This window comes from Syzygium oleosum, unplaced genomic scaffold (assembly GCF_021117445.2).
Source record: "Syzygium oleosum isolate NSW1041296 unplaced genomic scaffold, Sole_v2.1 Sole_v2.01, whole genome shotgun sequence".
Taxonomy (NCBI): Eukaryota; Viridiplantae; Streptophyta; class Magnoliopsida; order Myrtales; family Myrtaceae; genus Syzygium; species Syzygium oleosum.
The window spans coordinates 34,803,386-34,829,620 of record NW_026607485.1 but is presented as its reverse complement, the minus strand read 5'-3'; the positions used below and the strand labels follow the sequence as shown (position 1 = coordinate 34,829,620).

At 39.9% G+C, this 26,235-nt stretch overlaps 1 protein-coding gene across 1 annotated transcript; it reads left to right on the top strand.

Annotated features, from left to right (window-relative positions):
- Positions 1–1,254: 1,254 nt before the first annotated feature.
- Positions 1,255–25,823, top strand: LOC115680723 (very-long-chain 3-oxoacyl-CoA reductase 1-like). Its single transcript, XM_056309109.1, has 4 exons — positions 1,255–1,548; positions 2,102–2,433; positions 2,690–2,759; positions 25,578–25,823. The coding sequence occupies exons 1-4, from the start codon at positions 1,255–1,257 to the stop codon at positions 25,821–25,823; spliced, it is 942 nt and encodes a 313-aa protein (XP_056165084.1).
- Positions 25,824–26,235: the final 412 nt, after the last annotated feature.

The window sequence follows — 26,235 nt, the reverse complement described above, 5'->3', positions numbered from 1 at the left end:
AAACATAGAATTTGGTGTATGGAGTTCATGATAGACTTTACAAATTGAAATGAGGACACACAGAATTAGGTTTCGCTACTAACTTTGCCTAATTAAGGTTTTCAATGGTTGCTGCGAATTAGGATACAGAATGGAACCCTAATTTTGTATCCTAATTAAGCATTTATGAACCCAGCTTATTACAACCTTTGACAATACAATCGCTTTTTTCCTTTGAGCCTGTCTTTCTCTATTAAACTTGTTCCTAATTAATCAATTATAATATTAAAAAAAGCTATGACAATTTCACACTCAAAAAGGCAATATAACTTTAAATTCGATAATCAATGGACTTTAATACATAAGAATATATTGAGAATTAAAATTTATGGACCGCATAAATATTCGTGAACCAAAATCTAAGCATGTTCAAGTGCACTGTGTCATAACAATCCCCACTATTTTCTGGTTTCTTAGGAAAAAAAAAGACGACCAATGTCATTTTTTTTATTGTCTCAGGTTGAGTTTATTTTTCATAGAAAGGAGAATTAAATAAAGATTATTATACCTTCTTGTGAATGACTTAAACTCCAAAAACAAGGATTTTGTTTACAAGTATCCCTGTACACTAATTAAGCATATTAGGGACAGGAAAATACTTTTCAAGACACTTTGTAAAGTGAAGAAGTACACAATTTTAAGGAAGGCTAATTACTTTAAGAGTAATTACTTTATATACTAATGATTTGAGAAAGCGCATAAATATAATCAACAATGCAAGGATGGATAAGACTGCTTGCGCGAAAATCTTTAATTAGCAAAAAAATTCAAAACGTATTTAAGGAAGCTTAACAAGTGATTTTAGGGAAACTTTTTTAAGTTCTACTAAAAGTAGCATAGGTTCTAGTGTTTGACTGAGTAATTTTATAGATTTACACGCAGACAAACTTGGGGATTTTTTTTCAACAAAAGTAGTAACTAAAAAGATACTTGCCGAGATCTTCTCTGGCTACCCAAATTGAATGGCGAAACAGTCAATTGGTAAACGCATTTAATGTAGATTTTCCCTTGCTTCTAGGATTCACGAGATGGCGAAATCTTGGCAAATCAATATCAAAAGGGCAGATAATTTATTCGTTCAAATCCATATGAAACGGAGTAAAAACAGTCTTCTCGGGAAGCAAACAAAGTTCATACCGACTTGGATAGCCTTTATCTATGAAAAAACCCAAGCCGTTTTGCTATCTCAAGTTCTTATCCAACACGCGCAAAGCAATGGAACTTGAGGACTTGATGATCACGGCGGCCGCCCTGTTAGGGTTCATCTCGATCTTCAAAAACCTGCTCGTCTTCGTACGATGGCTTCATGCCACATTCCTTAAGAAGCCGAAGAACTTGCGCGAGTACGGCTTGTGGGCTGTCGTCACCGGCCCCACCGACGGCATCGGGAAAGCCCTAGCCTTCGAGCTTGCGTCCAAGGGCCTCAACCTCGTGCTCGTGGGTCGAAATCCTAATAAGCTCGAAGCCACCTTGAGCGAGTTGATGCAGAGATACGAAAAAGAGATCCAGGTCAGAAACTATCTTATTGTGCTTGTTAAATTAAGAATGTGATATAACGAACATAATACCTGTTTACTTTAACAAAGTGATTGCATGTCATGCCTAATAAGGGAATTTACAATTGACAAGATACTTTCTCCAGGGCAAAAGGACACTATAAGTGCTATAACTCGTGTACGAAGATCACTTTGGTGCCATAACTTTTTTTCGGATCACTTTGGTGCCAAGTCGGAGGAAAACGATCACTTAAGTGTCATAAGTTTTTTGGATCACTTCGACTAAAATTTTTGAAAAACGATCACTTAAGTGCCAATCTCCGGCGAGCCTCCGCGAGCCACGTCGCTTCAGAAATTAATAAAAAATGCCACGTCGGATTTCCGGCGAAAAATTGTGTACGGCACCGGAGTTGGCACTTAAGCAATCGTTTTTCAAAAATTTTAGCACTTAAGTGATCGTTTTCAAAAATTTTAGCACTAAAGTGATCCAAAAAAAACTTATGGCACCAAAGTGAGCGCCGTACACAAGTTATGGCACTTGTAGTGTTCTTTTGCCCTTTCTCCAGGTCAAGACCGTAGTCGCTGACTTAGCAAAGCTGAGTGGATTGGAAATAGAGGCCGCGGTTGCGGAGGCGACCGAGGGGCTCAATGTTGGGGTGGTGGTGAATAATGCCGGAGCGGCTTACGGTCATCCATATGCGAAGTACTTTCACGAAGTGGATGATGAATCGATGGAGTGCATATTGAGAGTGAATGTGCACGCAGCGGTGTGGGTAACGAAGGGAGTAATCGATGGAATGTTGAAGAAGAAGAGAGGAGCGATTGTGAATATTGGCTCTGGTTCCACCGTTTACGTCTCTTCGTTTCCTCTTCAAACCTTGTGTTCCTCAACCAAAGCGTAAGTTTCGTATCATCCATACTCCTATGTATCTTTTTTCACCACGTAACATATACTAACATCCATTGCATTTGTTAGTCTTCGAATATTGGGGAAAGTATATAAATTTTTTTAGGAATATGTTAATAAGCGATCCTGACACATTACGATACTAATTAAGTAACTACTTAAGGAATCATTACTCTTATTTTTCATGAACTGAGGTTTCATGCATACATATGTTAACTGCACATAGTGTTTTATTTATTTATCACAGTTTTATGGCAATGTTCTCAAAAAGCGTCGTTCTTGAGTACAAGGACCAAGGGATCGATATTCAGTGCCAGGTACATGTGTTATCATTTGTTATAGAATGCTTAGATAGATGTCAAACTTTTTCAGTGCATATATGTGGGTGAATGATCAACCTTCAACCTCTATTCAATTTGTGTATATATTGTGTGATGATTGGGCAATTGTTTTGCGTTTGAACTTTAGATGACATCATAGTAGAAAAGTCAGCCTAAACGCAAGGGAAAGCTATTGATCGATTTGTTTACATTTAGTAATCACTCATTCGTAAACTAGCTTAAAACTTAAATATTCAGTTTGTATAAGTCGATATTGATAAGAAAGAAAGATTAAAAGAGAATGGTATTTATTCTCTTATAATGGTGTAGGAAACAATGTACATGAGAAGCCTTTATATAGGCTTAGAGGCTTAGAGGAGTAAAGGAGCCTAGCATTCTTCCTATGTGGGACCAAAGAGAAAGAAGAGATGTAAAGGAAAACCTACAAAACTATATAACATGTTCTAACACCCCCCTCAAACTCAAGGTGGATCAAATAACGAGAGTTTGGAAAGAAGAAATTTAAATCGTTGTGATGTAAGAGCCTTCGTAAAACAATCGGCAAGTCGATTCTCAGTTCCAACAAAAGGAAGTGAAATAATGTGAGCTTGGAGACGATGACCAGCCAGATGACAATCGATCTCAATATGTTTGGTACGCTCATGAAAGACTGGATTTGCACCGATATGAATGGCACTCTTGTTGTCACAATGCAGAGGAGTATGATCCAGAAGTGAAACTCCCATATTAGCAAGTAAGCGGCGAAGCCAAACAATCTCAAAAGTAGTGTCGGCCATAGCACGATACTCGGACTCTGTAGAGGAGCGTGAGACAATATGTTGTTTCTTGGAACGCCAAGAAATAAGTGAATCGCCAAGAAAAATGCAATAACTAGTGATAGATTTGCGATCAGTGACATTGGAAGCCCAATCAGCATCAGAATAGGCACGCAACTTGAGAGCAGAAGAGGATGGTAGAAATAAGGAACGCGATAAAGTGCCTCGAAGATAGCGCATAATCCTTAGAACAGCCGCATAATGAGTTGTTCGAGGAGCAGCAACAAACTAACTGACAACATGAACAGCATAGGCGATGTCGGGTCGGGAGATAGTAAGATAAATAAGACTGCCAACCAAGGTTCGATAGCGGGTGACATCAGAAAGAGGTTCTCCATCGTCTGGGCAAAACTTCTGATTGAGCTCAATAGGAGTGGCAGCAGTACGTGAATCTGATAGAGCAGCCCTGGACAGAATATCAGCGGTATATTTCTGCTGAGAAATGAGAATACCACGTGAACTGCGAGCAATCTCAAGCCCAAGAAAATAGCGCAGTGGTCCTAGATCCTTCATGGCAAAATGTTGCTGAAGGTGCCGCTTGGTATGCTCAATATGGTCACGATCATTTCCGGTGATGACCATATCATCAACATAAAGAAGAAGAATAGTGCAGCCTGAAGAAGAGGTATGAACAAACATAGCATGATCAGCCTCACTTTGAATGAAACCAGCAGACTGAATAGCATCACTGCACTTCTCAAACCAAGCACGAGGGGCCTGTTTGAGACCATAAAGAGCCCGTCGCAAGTGGCAAACCTGTCCAGAGGTATGAGCAAGACCAGGCGGAGGTTGCATAAAGATATCTTCCTGAAGATCACCGTGAAGAAAAGCATTCTTCACATCAAGCTGAAAGAGAGACCAACTGCGAATTGAAGCAACAGCTAATAAAACACGGACATATGTCATCTTTGCTATGGGAGCAAAGGTCTCCTCATAGTCGATACCATACTCTTGCGAGAAACCTCGAGCAACCAGACGAGCTTTGTAACGCTCAATACTGCCATCAGAACGAGTCTTAATCTTATATATCCATTGGTAAGATACGAGGGAGCGACCTGGAGGAAGATTCACAAGCTCCCAAGTACCAGTACTCTCCAAAGCCGAGAGTTCCTCAGACATAGCCTGGTGCCATTCTACATGCTGAACTGCCTCGCGATAACTATTAGGTTCTTGTACAGCATGAACAGCAGCTAAAAAGGATCCAAACTCAGTAGAATAAGAAGTAGCAGCAACATACCGGGCAGGTGGACGCCGATCTCGAGGAGGATTACGGCGTGGCTCTAGTTGTGCAGAATCGTCGAGGGCAGATACAGCAGGAGGTGCAGCACAAGGGATAGGTGAAGATGGAGAAGGTGGCAATATATCTAGATCCGATGTAGAAGAGGGACTAGAAGGATCAGGTAGAGGATCAACAGGAAAATCCATAAATGGAACAGGAGACGAAACATGAGGTGTAGTATTTGTTGAAAAGAAAGGGATGTGTTCATGAAACGTAACATCACGAGAAATACATACACGTCGCGCATTTGGGTCATAACAACGATAACCTTTGTGCTCAGTGCTGTAACCCAATAATGCACATGGGATAGAGCGGGCGGTAAGCTTTGTACGTTCAGTGAGTGGAAGAATGACAAAACAAGTACATCCAAAAACTCGAAGATGATTATAGCTAGGAGGTCGAGAGTAGAGACGCTGAAACGGGGTGTCTTGATGGAGAACAGATGAGGGTAGGCGATTAATTAGATGAACAGCCGTGAGAAGAGCCTCAGCCCAGAACTCAGTGGGAACGGATGTGCCAAGTAAGAGAGCTCGAGTGGTCTCTAGAATATGACGGTGCTTGCGTTCAGCAACTCCATTTTGAGCTGGAACCCCAGGACAAGATAACTGAGGAAGTGTACCATCACTAGCTAAGAGGGAACGAAAGACACCAGAGAGATATTCTCCCCCTGAATCTGAACGGAAAACTTTGATTTTTGTATTAAATTGTGTGGAAACCATGGAAGTAAAAGACTGATAGATGGTAAAGAAATCACTACGTTGACGCATAAGATAGACCCATGTATAACGAGAATAATCATCAATAAAAGATACATAATATTTGAAACCACTCTTGGAAGAGAGCGGGGCAGGACCCCAAACATCAGAATGAACAAGATCGAAGATCGCACTAGTTCTAGAGTTACTAACAGGAAAAGGCTTAGCAGATTGCTTGGCCAAAGGGCAGATAGAACATGGAGGAAGACTACCAAAAGAAATAGGACCCAAAGCACCTTATTGGTGAATGACGGTGAGATGAGAAGACGGAATATGTCCAAGACGCTGATGCCACCGAACAAGATCGAGGGTAGCCAACATAGGATGAGGAAGAGAGGAAGTTGGAAGATAGAGATGTTGCATAATAGAAAGTCCATCCCGTCTACTGCCCCTGCCAATCATCTTGCCACTCAAACGATCCTGTACAAAGCAAGAGCTATTTGTAAAGCTTACAGTACATCCAGTATCAGTGAGTTGTCCAACAGATAATAAATTGAGAGCCAAAGAGGGAACATGTAACACATCAGGGACATTGAAATCTTCAGAGACGGTAAGAGTACCCTATCGGGTAGCTAGTAGAGGAGAACCATTAGCAGTAAAGAAATGTGTTGGTTGCTTGAGTTCAGAGAGCTTAGTGAGAAAAACAGCGGAAGTAGACATATGTCTAGCAGCTCCTGAGTCAAGTACCTAAGTAGTAGAAATATCACGCGAAGGTGGAGTAGCTGCAGCGGGTGCTTCCAGCAGATGAGAGAGTTGTAGAAGTACCAGAATCGGGAAAAGACCTGGGCAGAGAAGGACTCAAACGGGCAAGTTGGGCCTCAAGAGCAGCAATACGGTCATCCGTAGAGGGAGAAACCAGAGTAATAGGTTGAGAGATTGGAGATGCGGTAGTGACTCGTGGTGATGCAGAAAGGCGTGAAGCATTCCTCTTCTTCCAACAATGTGACTCATCATGACCAGGACGATGACAATACGTACATGAAAGGCGGCGAGGACCACGAGTAGGCGAAGGACGTGGTGGAGCAGCCAAAACTGTAGGCGGAACACGTGGTGGAGCAGCCAAAATAGCAGTTGAATCAGAAACTGCCGAGGAGGAAAGAAGACCAAGACGAGTTTCCTCAGACTGTAATTCTTTGACAGCGTCAAGGAGGGATGGTCTTGGAGAGCGGTGAAGAAGTTGGCTGCGAACACCTTCATAGGGAGAGCCGAGCTTCATAAGAAAAGAATGTAGACGGTGCCTATCTTGAGTCTGAAGTCGAGTAGATGGACACCGAGTACAGTTCAGGCATGATGGGCAGAGAATAGGAGCAAGAATATCCAGTTGACTCCAAAGTGAGTGCATGTAATTGTAGAAATCTCGAATAGAGCGAGACCCTTGCGTAGCACTGTAAACTTCTTGCTCCAACTGATAAACTCGAATGTCCCCTGTCTAGGTGAACATAAGCTGATCCCATAAAATTTTCGCCTCAACAACATTAGAAAATTGTGGGCGAAGAGCAGGATCAATGGAACCAAAAATGATAGCCATGCCTTTCGATCAGCAACATTCCATGCTCGAATTTCAGCGGCATGTTTCGCAACTTCATCAGATGATTCACTTTTAAGAGCACCAGGACAAGGACAAAGTCCCTCAACATGCTCAAACAAGTCGCGGTAAACAAGTGCTGCCATTGCCGATGGTTTCCAAAGAGAATAGTTTGAACCATCGAGTTTGACGTCAATACGGTCACTAGAATCACCTATAACGACAGAAAAAGAAATCACTAGCAAAGCTAGAAATATGGATTGAGGTGATCGAAAGGATCGAGAAAGAAGAAGCGCTGATTAGAACGAGCAAGGATGATGGCCCAAAAGCCCTAAACTCATTATCTTAATTTCTGATGCGGAAGATCCAATTTATGGCAACCGCAGAGCATACTTTAAAAGATAATGAGCTCATTGTCTTAATTTCTGATGCGGAAGATCCAATTGATGGCAACCGCAGAGCATACTCTTCAAGACAATGATCTTGGCTCTGATACCATGATAAGAAAAAAAGATTAAAAGAGAATGGTATTTATTCTCTTATAATGGTGTAGGAAACAATGTACATGAGAAGCCTTTATATAGGCTTAGAGGAGTAAAGGAGCCTAGCATTCTTCCTATGTGGGACCAAAGAGAACGAAGAGATGTAAAGGAAAACCTACAAAACTATACAACATGTTCTAACAGATATCAATACAAAAGGAAACCTTATGCATGATTAAGGAAAGCGTAAGTATGTGTTAATAAGAGAACATATTTTGCATATTGTGATATTGTTTTGCCGGGAATGGCTCCACATGACGAAATACCTTTCATTGAATGTTATCTTTGATTTTTGTTGAATTGACTTCCGTGGCATTTCGGTCAAGAAGTAGAATGTGTAATGAAGAATTAGAATTGATTACTCTAAAGGAAAGTAAATGTAGGAACTGGAAAGATAAAATGATAAACTGAAAGAAACCTAGTTTTTGTTGATGATTGTGAATCCCTCTCTTGTTTACACAAAAATTAACCAAGTCATCATAATCGACATGAGATCAATTTAGGTAAGCATATGACCTGAGACCAAGTGAGGTGGCATCGGCAAGATACTGACTACACGAGTCCTTAACGATGGCCATATTGGTCACATGATTTCTTGCCGATGGTCATACTTATCTATAACCATGATCAGTTATCGATATACGATACCAAATGCTAGAAAAGGCAAAGATATCGATTCAAAGGCATCAATTGACAACTGGACAATAAATTATCTGAGAACTAACCATTTTGTGAGCAAAGTGGGTGCGAAGTTTAGGCATAGTGGCATTCGAATTTGAAATTGCTTGCGGATAAGATAATGGAGCACAACAGATCGTGATTAGAAGGAGAATTTGAAGGAATAAGGTCGAGAGTCAGGGTGGCTGCGAATAAACGTGGAGAATCAAGGTGCGACTTTGAACGAGCAATTACTTGGAGACAAGATGTGGTGGCAACTTGAAGATGTGGAGCTGAAAACTTTGGAGATGCGGAGGCATGGTTGAAACTGCATAAGAATTACTAAAGCCATCCCCCCTTACATGTTAACATTTGGCAATGAGGCTGTCCTTCCATTAGAAATAACAATCCAGTCATTGAGAGTTAGAATATAGAGTGATATTTTAAACAAAGATTATGATCAGATGATGTATGTGAATCTTGATGAGTTGGATGAAGATAGGGCGTCGGTGTTAGATAGTGTCATCGCTCAAAAGAAAAAAGTTACCAAAGCATACAACAAACATGTTAATTAAAACAGTTTGATGTTGGTGACTTGGTTTGGAAGATTATATTGCCGATAAATTCAGATAATGAAAGATTTGGCAAATATTCTTTTACATGGGAAGGACCCTATTTAGTGAGTGACGTGTTAAGTAGCAACGCTTATTGATTAATGGACATTGATAGGAAAGAATTGTCACGATCAATAAATGGAAAGTACCTCAAGACATATCATCCAATTGTGTGAGAGATGCAAGATGAATGAGAAGAACTTTCAAACAAAATATCACAAGAACTCAACGTCAAAATGGGTGCATCGATTCAAAAAGAAATACTTCATTAAAGTTTTAGCGGATTACACAACATCAACATGCCGTTTCAGAGCACTAACAAAGGTGGATAAACATGCTTCCATCAGTTCATTTTCTTGGGTACATTGCTATTTGATACAGGCACATGTTTGAACTAAAGAAGAAAGATGATCACATTCTTCATTAGGTTCATTAGATAGGGATTGTTGCTCTTCCGGAAGTTGACTAGCATACGCCAGGAGGGTGTGATGAACTTGAATCTTATGATCAAGGTTGTTCGACCTCTTTGAGATAGTTTCCCTCTTCAACGTTAGTCTGGCAATTCCCCTTTCTATCTCAAGCCAAGTATCGGGATTGTTCAGCCTGGTCACATGCATCTCCCTTTCCATCATGAGCTTGAAATGTTCCTTCTCAGCATGTTAAAAAATTTTATGACCGGCCTGTGAGAACCTTCCTTGCATGATAGGCTTGTTCCGGTACTCATTCTCGAAGGATTGGAAGCTTTTTGCTATTGGACTTGAAGGCTTCTAAGCCATAAACAAAAAGAGTTGCAAACTCTTCATATTTCTCCGGGAATTCAGGATTTTTCAGTATTATCAACGCACTCTAAGTCCACCAATAATACCCTCATCTCCTTTTTAACATCAACATTTGAAATGATGTAAGGATATTTAAAGGAGAAGAGATCGAAGAAACTTTTCCATCAAGATATGGTCTTATCAAAAGGAGCATCAATAGGGAGAGGTGGAGAAGAAGAAGAAGTCATATTGAATATGATTTTGGACTTAGAAGAAAGTAAGTTGAAGACGAGTTGAACGTTAAAGATGTGGAAGTTATGATCTTTGAAGTCCGAAATCATATCCAATATGTTTTCATCTTCTTCCCCCTAATGATACTCCTTTTGTTGTCGAGATCATATCTTGATGGAAAGGTTATTCCATCTTCTCTCCTTCAAATATCCTTACATCATTTCAAATCTCCGTGGAAGAGAAAATAAGAGTATTATTGGCGGACTTGGAGCCCGTTATTAATACCAAGAATACCAAGTTCCAAGAGGAATATGAAGAGTTTGCAATTCTTTTTGTTTATGGCTTAGAAGCCTTCAAGTCCAATAGCAAAGAGATAAACACACTATAATCCTTCGAGGATGAGTACTGGGACAAGAAGGAACAAGCCTATCATGCAAGGAAGGTTCTCAAGGGTCGGAGTAAAATTTTCAAACAGGCCGAGAAAGAACATTCCAAGTCGTGCAGGAAAGGAAGAGGCTTGTGATCCGGCTGAAAAATCTCAATACTTGGCTCAAGATAGAAAGGGAATTGCCAGACCAACGCTAGAGAGGGAAAGGATCTCAAAGAATTTAAACAACCTCGATCATGAGATTCAAGTTCATCAAATTCTCGTGGTGCACGGTAGTCAACTTCTGGAAGAGTAGCAACCCCTGTCTGATAAACTTAATGAAGAGTGTTACCATCTGTCTCATTTAGTTCAAACATATGCCTCCAGCCAATATCAATGTAACCAAGAAAATGAATGGAAGGGAGCATGTCTGTCCACCTTTGTTAGCGCTCTAAAATGACATGTTGATTTTGTGTAACTAGTTAAAACTTTAAAGTATTTTATTTTGAATCAATGCACCCATTTTGACGGCGAGTTTTTGTGATATTTCGTTTTCTGGTTCTTCTTTTCGTTCTTCTTGCATTTCTTGTATCTCCCACATAGTTGGATAATATATCTTGAGATAGTTTTTATTTGTTGGTCGTGGCAATTCTTTCCCATCGATGTCTATCAATCGATAAGCATTACCACTTATCACGTCAGTCACTAATCTTTATTTATCGATCGTGGCAATGCCCTCACGCCCCCATCTTCATCTAACTAGTTGAGATTCATATCCATCAACTTATAATAATCTTCGTTTAGAATATCACTCGGTATTCTCTCTCAATGACTAGATTGTGATTTCTAATGGAAGGATAGCCTCTTGGCCATATGTTAACATGTAACGACTTATTCTTGTACTCGATCTTTTTTATGTTTGGTAAGCCCATAACACGGTCGACAAAAGAGAATTTCATTCCCTGGGATTTTCTTCAATAATGGGATTCTCTTCAAGTTGCCTTCAAATGAAATTAACTATGGTTTTATTCGAAGCCTTGACTTGTCCATTTGCACGAGCATAATAAGGTGTCGAATGGCCTAATTCCATATAAAAACCCCGAACTTTAAGTTTAGTCCCAAATTTGCTCCGAACTTTTTTTTTTGTCTTAAGAAAAACTTCCAACTTTTACTCGAGTCCCAAATATGTCCTGCCGTCAACATGCCGTCCATGCAGCCATTATTATATGACATGACATCTATGTGTACATGCTGACATGTAATTTAATTGCCATGTCACACATCATTAAAAAAACTAAAGGAGAAAAAAGAAAAAAAGACAACCCTTCATCCCGTTACTATTTTGCCTCATCCCTCCTTGGCGTCTCACTCCTCTGCCAGCCGTTGCCCTCACAATGCTGCGGCCTCAGTTGAGAAAAACTGAAAGAGATGCGGCCATGGCCGCTCAAGTTGTAAGCTTGCTATGGCCATTGCTGCTTGAGCTTCGGGCTCACGCGGTGGCCATGGCCGCTGGAGTTTTGAGCCATGAAGCTCGCAGTGGCCATGACTTCCGGTGTGACGGTCATGACAACCATGACTATTGCGCGCTTCAAATCAATTTTTGGGTTGTCTCCAATAACCTCTAGGTCCCTCTTCTAGCCGTTGCCCCTCCATCTCTCCCCGTGCTCGTCCCCATCTTTGTTTGCTCATCGAACAAAAGGGGTAAAGCACAGAGACGTTGAGTACGAACAGTGACTAAACTAGGTCACTAAGGTTAGGGTAGGTGTCGTCATTGTTGCTCGGCATCGGCGAAAGAGGATTGAACGAGTGCAAAGCGGTTTAGGCTCTTTTGACAGTAAAGTAGGACGAAACAGAGCAACCTTCGTCAAGACGGCATCGATGTCAAATGATGACAGTGATAGCTACTTGACAGTTGACACTCTCTTCTCTTTATATTCATCATCTTCAACATCTCTATCTCCATCGCTCCACTACCAGACTTCGTGATGACCACCCCCATAGGATTCTGCGATGACGCAGGAGCTTGAACAGCGCATGTGACCATCGGTAGCATTGCAAGTAGAGAAATTGTGAAAAGTCAAGGTCGATTCTTTCGCAGCAAAAATCACAACAAGCCGAATGAATTTACGTCCGAAAGCCCAAAAAAACGATATCTTGAGCTTTGAAAATGGGGGATGCCGAGAGTGGGGGACTCTCGAGCTCAGTCTTCTCTGGGATGTGAGATGAGCATATGAAGCCGTGAGGAAGGCCTAACGTGAATAGTGATTGGAAAAATGTTGCTTGAAGTTTTTAGATGGTGGAGCCGAATATAGGAGAGTCTCGGTTGAAGCACGCCCGGATGATTGCGGCGATAGATGACGGCCAAGAAGCAGTCTCCGCAAATGGCGGAGTGGTGGCGAAGGTCAAAGCGGCGGCATTTTGCTTATGTTCCATTCATAAATGGAAGATCACAGAGAAAAGGTTACTCAAGCCTTGTGAAACTAATGTTCCATTCATAAATGCATTTTGCTTATGTCTTCAGCATCAAGTTGATAATCTGATCAGGAGAACTTGCAACAATTTCTATTATTTATTTTTTTGACACTCACATTCGTAGCGATTTTAACGCAGCTTCTCCAAAATTCCACACCATGCATGTAATTTATACAAAAACATCACATGTAGTATATTCACAATAGAATTTACTAATTTTCCTGCCAAAAGCGATAATACAAGGCGCAGAAAGTTGCTGGACAATTTTACAAAATGCTGATGCTAAACTCCAGGGTTAGAAATTGAACTCAAAATTACCAAATCCACGGACCAGATACATAGTACATGGCCAAATCCACTTACAAAAACACATAAAAATTAGCACTTTTCAATCTCCAACAAAATATCCTCATGTAACAGCAAGCACTGAACATCCACTAGCATCTTTTGGTCCACAATTGTTAAAATATGTCTCGAGTTTGAGCCCGATAAACGAAACCCGACTCGAAATTAGTTGTGTGGCGGTCTGAATATTTTGAATAGGATATTTCCTATTTTGTTTTGATATCAAATTAGAATCGGCAAAGCAGAATAGAGAAGGAAAGATTATCGACAAACATATATTCAAATATTGCAGCCTTTGGACTTGAAATTGGAAAGTCCAACGTGTGGACAATATTCGGTCAACTTGAATTGGATTGACCGAAACTCACTGGAATTTGGTTTCTTTATCCTGTACATACAGCGGCTATCTTTGACGGTTTGTTACAATCCTTCAAGCGGTGGAACTACGAACATATATATATATATATATATATATATATATATATATATATATATTTGGGGTTGCTCTCTTGGACGATAACAGAGAGGGAGAAAATATTGAAGCGCCGTTTCGTCGAGTGCTTGTGGATTATCTCCGTGAGTTTGTTCGTGGAATTACACCAAGAGTTCAAGTGTTCGTAGCGATTAAATCTTGTGATAAGATTTGTGTACAATTCTTTTGCGAGATTGATAGATTATTTCGTGAGGAATTGTGGGGCTAAACACTGCGTGAGCTATTGGGTGTAATTGGGGCTTGGGAAACACTTAGAGTGTTTGAGTGACTCGAGCGTAGTTGTAATCTCCGTTGTATCGCTTGATCTATAGTGGAATTCCGTGCTGCTCTCCCCGTGGACGTAGGTCACTATGACCGAACCACGTAAATCTGGTGTCCGATTTATTTTCTTATTCTGTCAATTTTATTGTTCGATCGCTTGGCTTTCGCAACAATTGGTATCAGAGCCTGGCTTGGCTGAGTTGAAGCGAATCGATGGCGATAGAAGAAGGAAAAGTGAGAATCGACATATTTGATGGGAAAGATTTTGGTTTCTGGAAGATGCAAATTGAGGATAATCTATATCAGATGAAACTGCACTTGCCCTTGTTTGGAGAGAAGCCAGAGACGATGAAGCAAGCTGATTGGGAATTGCTGGATAGACGAGCTTTGGGTGTTATTCGGCTGACGTTGGCACGTAACGTCGCGTTTAACATCGTGAAAGAGACAACCACTGCGGGTTTGATGAAAGCCCTGTTGGACATGTACGAGAAGCCTTCTGCAATCAACAAGGTTTATTTGATGCGACGTCTGTTTAATTTGAAGATGAGCGAAGGTGCATCAGTTGCTGATCGTATTAATGAATTCATTGTGATCGTTAGTCAATTGAGTTCAGTTGATATTGACTTTGAAGATGAGGTACGTGCTTTGATTTTATTATCCACATTGCCTGATAGTTGGAATACTACTGTTACTGCTGTTAGTAATTCCTCTGGGTCAACAAGTTTGACGTTTGATGGTGTTCGAGATTTAATTCTGAGTGAGGACATCCGTAGAAGAGAATCTGGCGAACATATATCTACTGCTTTAGTAAGTGAAAATAGAGGAAGAACTGGTACACGTGTTAGCAGAAGTAGTATGAACTCGAATAGACGAAATCAGTCTAGGACTGGTGGTATTGTCTGTTGGAGTTGTGGCAAGAGGGGGCATCTTAGAAGGGATTGCCTTAAGCTGAAGAACGACAAGGGTAAGGGAATTAGAGTTGATTCTGCGGATGATGTTGCAGCTATAGCTGATGGTAATTCGGATGATGCTGATTATGTCTTGTCTGTCACTGATAATTCGTTGTTTGGCGGATGGATTATGGATTCTGGTTGTTCTTTTCACGCTACACCAAACAGGAACTGGTTTACTACTTATCAGTGCACGGATAGTAGTAAAGTGCAGTTGGGGAACAATTCTGAATGCGATGTTATTGGTGTTGGTGATGTTAGAATTAGAATGCATGATGATATCGTGTGGACATTGACTGGAGTGAGGCATGTTCCAGAGTTGAAGAAAAATCTGATTTCCTTGAGTGCCCTGGATTCAGCTGGGTGTCGATATTATTCAGAAGGTGGAGTTCTGAAAGTTCTTCGAGGTGCCATGGTGATAATGAAAGGAATCAAGCATAGTGGCCTGTATGAGCTTCAAGGTGAGACAGTGACGGAATTCGCTGCGGAGACGTCGAAAGCATCGGTTCGAGAGTCTAAATTGTGGCATATGCGTTTGGGGCACATTAGCGAGAGAAGCCTGAAGGTTCTAAGTGAAAGAAATTTGCTATGTGGTTATGTGGCTAACGAACTGAATATATGCAGGTGCTGTGATTTAGATCAACGGCGGAAAGTGCAGTTTAGTACGGTTGTCAGAGAAACCACGGGAATTGCAGAATTGATTCACTTAGATGTTCGCAGGTTGTCGTGATTTCCTTCGAGGAAGAGTGCCTGATTTATGCTAACAGTTGTTGATGACTCCTCGAGGAAGACTTGGGTGTTTGTGCTAAGGCACAAGTTTAATGATGTTGTCAGGATCATGCAGTTGAGAGCTTTGATCGAAAAGAAGACTGGTAAAATGATCAAATAGGTGCAGACTGACAGTAGCATGGAGTTTTGCTCAAAGCTATTAAACGAATTCTGCATGAAGGAAGGCATAATGAAACACCGCACTAGTGCCATTGAACCACAACAGGTTGCAGAGTTGATGAGCAAACCATTACTAGAGACGGCCCATAAAATGCTCTCTAGTGCTGGTATGGCTAGGAGATTCCTGGCGGATGCGCTTAGTACGACGAGCTACCTGAAGAATAGATCCCCATCGACTGCGATTGAATGTCGGACACCCGAAGAAGTGTGGTCAGGTAACGTTGCTGATTATTCTGTTCTTTTAGAATATTTGGTTGTCCATGTTATGTTCGAGTTAGTGATGGTAAGCTCGATGGAAGGATAATGAAGTGCATGTTCCTAGGTTATGCACAAGGTGAGCGGGGCTATAAGTTGTGGTGCCCGGAATTAAATTCACCTATTATCAGCAGAGAAGTTACATTTGACGAGTCTTCAGTACTTTTGGCTAGGAGTGTTAATAGCAGTGTTTATACGGATCTGGACGGTGTTCAGCTTGAAGTGGAGTTGCAACCAGAAACTCCTGAGGTAGCGGGTACTAGCGAAGTAATCGACACGGATGGTACTTGTAGCGAGGTGGAGCCTATTGAGCCAACAGTTGCTGTAACTGCTGATATTGACAAGGTACGTATTCGATCTCCCGATAGATATGGATGCAATGATGGTTTTGCTTTATCTGCGATTGAGGAGGTTGTGTCGGAAAATCCTTGTGGAGCCGTTAAAGGTGCATGTGGAGTTGGTATTCTGATGAGGTCCACGGCTATGGCGAAGTTCAAGCGAGGCTTGAACTTGAAAGACATTTGTGGCGGTTGAGCCCATTGGGGCTGTGGGAGAGTAGTAGCGAAATTCGGATTTTATCAAAGCGATTGTGACTTGGCTCAAACATCGAGCCAATGTGGAGATTGTTAAAATATGTCTCGAGTTTGAGCCCGATAAACGAAACCCAACTCGAAATTAGTTGTGTGGAGGTCTGAATATTTTGAATAGGATATTTCCTATTTTGTTTTGATATCAAATTAGAATCGGCAAAGCAGAATAGAGAAGGAAAGATTATCGACAAACATATATTCAAATATTGCAGCCTTTGGACTTGAAATTGGAAAGTCCAACGTGTGGACAATATTCGGTCAACTTGAATTGGATTGACCGAAACTCACTGGAATTCGGTTTGGATTGACCGAAACTCACTGGAATTCGGTTTCCTTATCCTGTACGTACAGCGGCTATCTTTGACGGTTTGTTACAATCCTTCAAGCGATGGAACTACGAACATATATATATTTGGGGTTGCTCTCTTGGACGATAACAGAGAGGGAGAAAATATTGAAGCGCCGTTTCGTCGAGTGCTTGTGGATTATCTCCGTGAGTTTGTTTGTGGAATTACACCAAGAGTTCAAGTGTTCGTAGCGATTAAATCTTGTGATAAGATTTATGTACAATTCTTTTGCGAGATTGAGAGATTATTTCGTGAGGAATTGTGGAGCTAAACACTGCGTGAGCTATTGGGTGTAATTGGGGCTTGGGAAACACTTAGAGTGTTTGAGTGACTCGAGTGTGGTTGTAATCTCCGTTGTATCGCTTGATCTATAGTGGAATTCCGTGCTGCTCTCCCCGTGGACGTAGGTCACTACGATCGAACCATGTAAATCTGGTGTCCGATTTATTTTCTTATTCTGTCAATTTTATTGTTCGATCGCTTGGCTTTCGCATCAACAATTTCACAATCCACCACTTATTCCAAATTGTTGGGGGCATGGAGGTTCTGAGATATCAATTGAAGATTGGCTCGGTCAAACTTGAGCATTCCTTGCACTTGTTTGTCTGTTGTAGAGGATGGACTTCATTGTCAATGACTCTATCACTACCAGGCATCTGTAGTAAACAAAAAATTTGTACATATGAAATTGTCTTTCTTTTCGATATACATATAAAACATTAGACAAAGATATTGCTCCTTAATATGAATTCCCGGTTGTAGACATGAAAAGTCCATATCCTTGTCAAGCCTCAATATACAAAATGAGCATAAAACATTAATCACAACATACACAAGTGTTTCAAAAATAAAATGTGGCTAAAAACACTAACCTATGCTTTCTCCTTCCTGATGATAGCAGAGTCCCCATTAGATGGTCTACTAGCCCATGTACTATCCTACGCACCGTTGGCCTTCTTTGGTCTCTCTCTTTTTGTCTACATGTGAAAAAACTCAAAAAACACCAACGCTCCCCTCCCCCCCCCCCAACCAAAAAAAAAGTTCTAATTAAAAGTTATAGAATTGTCAAATAAAGATTACTTTGGGTGGCCTAGGTGCTATAGAATTCTTGCATGTTTTCTTGTTATGCCCATACTGAAGGCAATTTAAACATTGCATTTGGACTCAAACTTTCATCAATTCCTTACCATCACTACTTCGTTCATTCTTGTCATTGATTATGTGTTTCTTCTCTCTCCCTCTTTTCCTTCTATAAGATGGGGGTTTGATTGGCTCACCACCAACTTTGGGCCACATTTGTTGTCCATTCATGGCTAGGAGTAGACATAGCCACGGTTCGGAACCGGCGGTTCCGGTTCGTGGCCATGTGTGAACCGGAACCGGAACCGCCCCTAGCAGTTCCGGTTCCGGTTCGTAATTTAAAATTTTTAAAAATAAATTATGAAATAAAAAAATAATGAATTATAAAATTATGAAATAATGAATTATTCAATATAAATTGTAATCAAAATGTAAATTGTAGGGGTGATCGGTTTCCAGTTCGGTCCGATTCCACTCGGAACCGGGAGCCGAACCGGTAAGACCGGTCCCTTAATTTTAGAACTAGGAACCGGACCGGCAAATCATAGAACCGGGAACCGGACCATTGGTCCGGTCCAGTTCTAGGTGGTCCAGTGGAACCCTTTGCTCTTAACTAGCAAAGGATTGTAGCCATGAAAGGCATACAACTTCACATGCTCATGGCTTGGCTTGGGTTTTATACACAACCCCTTTGATGGTCTCTTCATTCCCATTCGATTTGGGACTCTTGGCATTTGCATGAAGACAAGCCAAGAGTCTCACATTGAAGGTGTTTAAGGCAAGCCGAGAGTCCCACATCAAATGGGAATGAAAAGGCATTAGAATCATTGTGTATAAAACCCAAGCCAAGCCTTATAATTAGAGTTTAATACACTCAAGCCAAGCATTGTAATTAGAGATCAATGCACTTACAATGCATGGCAATTAGAGTTCAAATTATTTTATAAAAAAAAATTAAATAATGAATTTTTTTAAAAAAAATTTCATTATTATTTTTAAAAAAAAATAATTTGGAACCGGAACCGGGCCCGTAGGCCACGGGCCAGTTCCGGTTCCGAACCGCAGGCCCGATCAACGGGCCGGGCCTGGGTTTGACCGGGCCGGTTCCGGGCCGAAACCGGCCCGTGGCCATGTCTAGCTAGGAGGGGAAATTGATAACATCTCTCGTGAGCATCTTTTTTGAAGCAGCCATCAATGTAATCATTGATTTATAACTTCATGAAACTAATGCAACATATGACATGTTTACATGGTATTCTAGGTATATCCCATTGCCTACAAGCACAAGTCTTCCTAGTCTAGTCAAAATCTTTTGTGAAATACTTGAACCTCAAAGTTATTCCCCATTGCCGGTCTAGCAATACCATACATGGACTCGAGCTTAGTCTTCTCCAATTTCATTCTAATCCTTGGGCAAATTGGATCTATTCGATCCACCATTAAATGATTTCTCTTTGCCATCCTCTCTATCAATATAAATCTTACTCCTTCAAGCATTTTAAGTATGAGTTTTGCACAATTTCGATGCTTTGCTTTCGAAGATAGGCATGAAACTGCATTCATTAGTCCTTGCAACCAAAAAATCAGCTAATAAAAAACAAACAAATCACATCAATAATTGTACTATTGTAATGTAACAGCCAATAAAGACAAAATATGAGATATCAGCTTTTGCTGATCATTGATAAATGTCCAACCCTCGCCCGTATCCATGCTCAAGTCAATGAATAACAGGGTGAGAAACAAGTCCAAGATACCTCGGACTCAATTTCCACAACTGCCCAAGCAATCGAAAACATTTTATCGTAATCTTGTCATACAACACACAATAACATACCCTTTAATCCAGTCTTAAGAAAGCACCCATCTAAGCCTATGACATGCATACATCCTACTAAAAACCCCCGTTTCAACTCATCAAATCCCTCATACCAAAAAAACAAAAACAAAAAAAGAAGAACTCATCAAAACCCATATAAAATCTCTCAAATACTTTGGTTGCTGGGTAGACTTCTATGTCAAATGTTCCATCCTTGCTAACTCTCTTGAGCTCCACCAAATAAGATATCAGTACATCATATTGCTCCTCTATTGGGCCCATTATATCACTAAAAGCTTTCCATATAACTCTATAACAGTTTTCTTGTTAAGTGTCAGATAAAACATTTCTTTTGCATCTGCCTGCATTTTTACGGCTGAGTAAGTAGGTTTGGCTCTAATCTTGGGCATGTACTCTTGAGCAAGCCATATAGCAATGGCTTACCTATTTTTTTTTAACAAGAAATAAGATCTCAGTATATCATATTGCTCCTCTATCGGGCCCATTATATCACTGAGAGCTTTCCATATAATTCTGTAACATTTTTCTTGTTAAGTGCTAGGGAAAGCATTTCTCTTGCATTTGCTTGCATTTCTACAGCTGAGTAAATAGGTTTGGCTCTAATCTTAAGCATGTACTCTTGAACAAGCCATGTAACAATGGCTTACCTATTTTTTAGACTTCTATTGCAATTATGGGGATATCTAACTTTCTTTAAAACAAAAGTTTTCTTATTCTAAATTCAACCGCTGTACAACCTCTCACCGCATCCTCTTACAGACCTCGCTTCCATTCTTTTATATTCACTCTTTTGCCAAAAAATATCGAATCCATTAATTACGGCATACATTTTCACATCATTCTTGAACTGTTCATGAGATTCAAATCTCATGCCTAGACTAAACAATTCCTCGTGATGGTCATATATAAGATCTTACCTATTAACAATTAGGCCCGATATGCCACTGGTTTCTTCAAGATCATCAATATGAGTTCCACTTATAGATTCATTATCAGAATCTGCATCTTCATCAGCTACCTCATCTTCATATAAAACAATATCGGTGGAATCTATAACTAAATCTTAACCATCATCTGCCTTCTCCTGCTCCTCTTTCCATTCTTGCTTTTTCGAATTCTCTCATCATCTCCCTTGTCACAGACTCTTCATCATCTGATATATTTGGTTCTTTATCACTCCAGTCCAATGAGCTATCATCATTGCTACTTTCATTATGTTAAAAAACGCAAAGTCATAAACTGATTATTAAAAAAAATATTAAAGAGTCAACAATTGAATGAAGTCACCGTTGCTTCTGATTCAACCTAGTATACTCCAATTTTCAACGAGCAAAACTTGCAAGTAAAATGATGGTCAACCTAGAAGTTCAATATCGAACACATCACATTGATTGAAGTGAACCTTAAACAACAATTCACATCCTGGGAACGATTAGCTACCAAAATAATCAACCAACATTCTCGTGCGATTGAATTCTGTTCAGGAACCGGAGGACTTTGAGCACATCTTTTGATATTTGCAATACTTGAGGTGATGGTGACAACCACGAGGAAACAATAAAATGTGCTAACTGACAGGCGGCACAAGGAAACAACAGCAACAATCCTCCAACATGTAGCTTCTAACTAGAATCATACACGTAACAAGAATTGTAAAAAATAATAAACACAAGACAAATGCACATATACTTCATTAGATACGATGACTGTTAAATTTAGCGAAACAAAAAGAACAAAAGAAACAGAAGAGCAAATACCTGGTTGTCACGAGGCTTGTTCGCAGTTTCTGCCACCCTTTCCACCAAGTGACCGAACGCAAGCCTGTATAGGAAGAGACGGAACGCTTTGTCCATCATTCAGTCGATTCACAGAGGAATTCCTCCTGTCTATGATTAATTCCTTCGAGTGAAATGAATCGAGAGGCTAACGCACGGAGAGGGGCTAACGTGCGGAGGACAGAGAAGCTCGTTGACTCCGACTTTGTGTTGTCAAGAGCGAATCTCTCTTTGAGCGAGAATTGAAGAAGCAAAAAGCAAGTCCTAATATCCCCAATCTTCAGAGCAGGGAATGTCGCGCGAATTGAAGAAGTAAAAAGCACGCCTTAATTCCCCCAAGTCGAGCAAGTAACGACGACGTTTTGTGGAGTTTTTCCACGTCTAACGTTAAGGCTTTTGATATGGCAATTCCACGTCAGCACTAAATACACGTTAGACGTTAGGTTTAGTCCCAAATTTGCCCCATTTGCTTTGGGTCGGTTCATCCTTGTTGTATTATATAGGAAAATTACGCATGCATCCTTGTCAATGCATGAACATATCTCAAGTGTTTTCTTTTGGTCCTTTATGGATTCTCCAAGCTTGGACATCTCTTTATTTTCTTTCTCTACACTCTGGCAAGACACGCCTTTTGCCTCGATTCAATAACATAAGCATTCGAGGCCTATACCAAAATCAATTTCACAATTCAAGTATTTCCTTAGATTCTTCTGTGAGCACTCCATTTGCCAATTTGATCTCTTCACTCTTCGTGCTCCAATTTTTGTTGGTCATTTCCAATTCAATCACCCAAATAGGGCTTCGAAGCACTGGCATTGTGTGTCAACCCCTATTGATCTTCCTTTAAGGGTATCAAAGAAATGCAAGCTTTACCCTGATTTATTAAACAGGGACACAAAATTACCTGCTTGGAATTTTCTGAATCATTGAGGAGCTTGAGAAGATGTTTGTCATAGTCTTCCTCCTTGAGCTTGTTGAAATGGGACAAGTATGTTGAAGATGAGATTGTGGGGGGTTTTAGGAGCCATGGAAGTTCTGAATGAACAAAAATGAGGTTTGGAATCAAAGCAAGAGAAGAGAAGAAAGATTTGGCTCAAGGTTGAAGACGGAAGGCAAATAGAAGCAAAAATAAAAATAGGATATTGCCAACGATATATATGATGCCAAAAGAGGTAATGTTTCGAAAATGCTGATTCAAATCTTGACGGTTTGTAATGGTAATGGTTTGTGAAGCATGCGGCTATAACATGTCCAGATTTCAAGGGGTAAGAAAAAGTAACTGTCAGACTATGAAGTGGAAAAGGTTAGAGGGATGATACACACCTGATCATGCTTTTAAAAGGTTTCTTACCTTTTTTGAAGGTTTAAAAGAATGGGGCATATGTTGACACTTAAAAATGACCAAATCTTCTAAATTGACATGACATTGGTACAAAAATCGATGTCAAGTGATTATACAATCGATGAGTCATGGATAGCAAAAATGCTTATCGATGATCATTGTACAATTATTAACATACTATGACAACTGGTTAAGGATTGGCCCTTATATAAATTTAAATAAGTGTTAGAGATAGAAACCAAAGATAACGATGTGGATTGACGGTTAGATCCAGCGACAATTCAGAAGCCATAGTGGCTTGTAGAGAAGATCGATGTGCCATCATGGAGAGCAATGATGGAGCCTAAAATCATGGAGATGTGGTTGAGTCCAATGACCATTGAAAAGTTTTAACCGCTTATAGATAAGGTCGATGTGCAATCATGGAACATGATCATGGAGCCTAAAATCGTGGAGATACAATTGTAACCTATAATTCAAATATTAACCGCTTGAGAGCGGTTACATTTTGTAATAGGTTATATAAGCCATGGTGAATCATTCTAGACCGTATCCACAATCATCAACAAACCTATGTATCTTTCAGTTTATCAATTTATCTTTTCAATGCCTGCATGTACTTTCCTTTAGAGTAACTAGTTATAGTTCTTTGTTACGCATTCTACTTCCCATCTGAATTGCTGCAAAACCCGATTCAATAAACATCGAAGATCAACCTTTGGCGAAAGGTATTTCTTACGTAGAGCCATTCAGAGAGAGAGAGAGAGGAATTTCTTGCCATTGTCATTTTGGCGCGTGGGGTAGGGAGTTTTTCTGAGAAAAATGATGACTACATTTAAGTCACACAATTGGTGCTTTGTGCTTGCTGATCACATCCTGAATGCTGGTCCCCATTTCAAGCAAAAACTTAAGAATACAAAGTGCTGGTCCATGATGCATCATTAGTTATTCTTCATTCAAGCCATTCCACGCAATAAATTTTGCTCTTTCACTTGTGAGTCTTCCCAGAAATAGTAATGCTACATAAGCCTAATATTGATTGTTTGTAAGCAATGTTTTTATTAAATCTTTTTTTTCCTCTTTCTATCTCGTTAGTCTTCCACCGTCGACGCTCCTCGGTTCCCCCCTTATTCTTTTTGTAACTCCCATGCTTATAAGATAATAATAACAAAAATAAAAACAACAACAATAATCCCCATGTGCATCTAAGCCGAGTAAATTACACCAAGATTATTACTCTCGGGAAATTCTGAAAAATATGTAAATCGAATTAGATAGAAAACCTTGGTTTCTCCATTTTATCCCAAGTATCGATTTGAAACCGTGAGCTTCATGGAGGTAAACATTGTACATAGCTATGTGTAGCGACTGTGCTTGCAAGTTGAGTTAATACTACTACAAGCTTGGCTAATTAAAGCTAGACATGTATTACACGTGTTCAGTCTTGTATAAACAATTGATTCATACACGCGTATCAGAGGCGTTTCTCCAGATATTAGTGAAAGACCTAAGTTTATCTTTGATTTCTTTGTAAATCCGGTTCAGTGACAATTTGGACGGGATTTGAATTGCGTAACAAGGATAAGAACAACTAAATCTAAACGAAAAGAAATGCAAATGCTGGAAATTGAAATATATTGGTAAACTGAAACTGAGAAAATACATAAGTTTGTATTGATGATCACAAATCTCTTTACACACACTGTTTACACAAAAAAAAAATGATCAAGTCTTGTAATCGACATGATGCCGATCTAGATGAGTGTAGGGCTCGGTGTCAAGTATGATTTGGTTATTGATTAATTATTGATAATGGAAATACTTGTCAATAACCATTCTGATTATCGATTAGCTGTTGATATACGGTGGCGATTGGTCGACGATTATCACCGAGTGTTGGACATGGAATGAAGAAGGCAAAGTGAATATGCCAATTGAAGATGAAAATATTAATTGACAGTTAAGTTCGGTGACATTCATAGAGTTGTAACCGCTTGCTGATAAGGTCGACGAGTGATTATTGAGCCCAAAGTTAAGGGATTGCAATTGTAACCGAAAATAAATAGAGTTAACATTCTTCATGCGATTATAAACTATTACAATTGCAATTCCTAAACTTTAGGCTCCATGATTGCATGTTGACCTTATCCACAAGCGGTTACAACTCTTTGAATGCCATTGGACTTAACCGTCAATCGGTATCTTTCATCTTCAATCGGCATCTTCACTTTGCCTTCTTCATTCCACATCAAACACTTAGTGATAATCATCGACCAATCGCCATCGTATATCGACAGTTGCATATGATGGTCATTGATAATCATAATGGTTATTGACAAATATTTCCGTTATCGGTAATTCATCAATAACCAAATCGTACTTGACACCGAGCCTTGCACTCATTCAAGATCGGTGTCATATTAATTACAAGGACTTGGTGATTTTTTGGTGTAAACAAGAGGATTAACTTCACTTATTGAATTACAACTTCATGCAAGTTGTGTACAGCATAAAGGCCGTCAAAACTGACATAATTTGTAATGCTTATGATAGGTTCCCCTTTTCACAGCTACAAAGATGACAATGTTGAAGAAGCGTCCCATCTTTGTGCCATCGGCAGAGATGTTCAACAGAGCAAGCATGCGATGGATCGGTTATGACCGACAGTGCAACCCCTATTGGTCGCACGCAGTGGAAGGGTTTGTTTTCCATGCATTCGACACGATCACTGTATGGTATCTCGAACACTACATGAAATGGATGAGAAAGGAGGGGCTTGAGCAAGATCGCCATCTTTAGGTCAAATATGGATTCCTAAATCATTGTATTTTATCTAATTTAGAAAAATTTATGTCTTAAAGCATTTAATATTGATTTCCTAAGTTTCACTTGTAGACTTTGGTACTTAACCCTTGTTTGCTTCACTGGCATACTTTTTGATATTGATCAACCTAGTTCAGAGATAATTTCTTAGCCTATACAAAAATACTATGAAAGCAGACCCAACACTATTCTTAAACAGTTCGGACACTTGTTAGGATAAGTGTTAGAAAACCGTAATCACATATGAATTCATATGGTAATTCTTGTGCAAAAATTAATCAATATCCTGTTTTAGTTACATAACTTACAATAATGATCTAAAAGTTTTTGAAAATATCTCTGAAATTGGGATTATGTGAGAGGATAATAATTTAAAGTGGAGAGTTTA

What these genes read in the sequence shown, in the direction of transcription:
- LOC115680723 (XM_056309109.1), top strand. Translation starts at nt 1,255, where the DNA reads ATGGAACTTGAGGACTTGATGATCACGGCGGCCGCCCTGTTAGGGTTC. An exon ending in GATACGAAAAAGAGATCCAG is followed by an intron (nt 1,549 to 2,101) that starts GTCAGAAACTAT and finishes CCCTTTCTCCAG; the next exon opens with GTCAAGACCGTAGTCGCTGA. An exon ending in GGATCGATATTCAGTGCCAG is followed by an intron (nt 2,760 to 25,577) that starts GTACATGTGTTA and finishes TGCTTATGATAG; the next exon opens with GTTCCCCTTTTCACAGCTAC.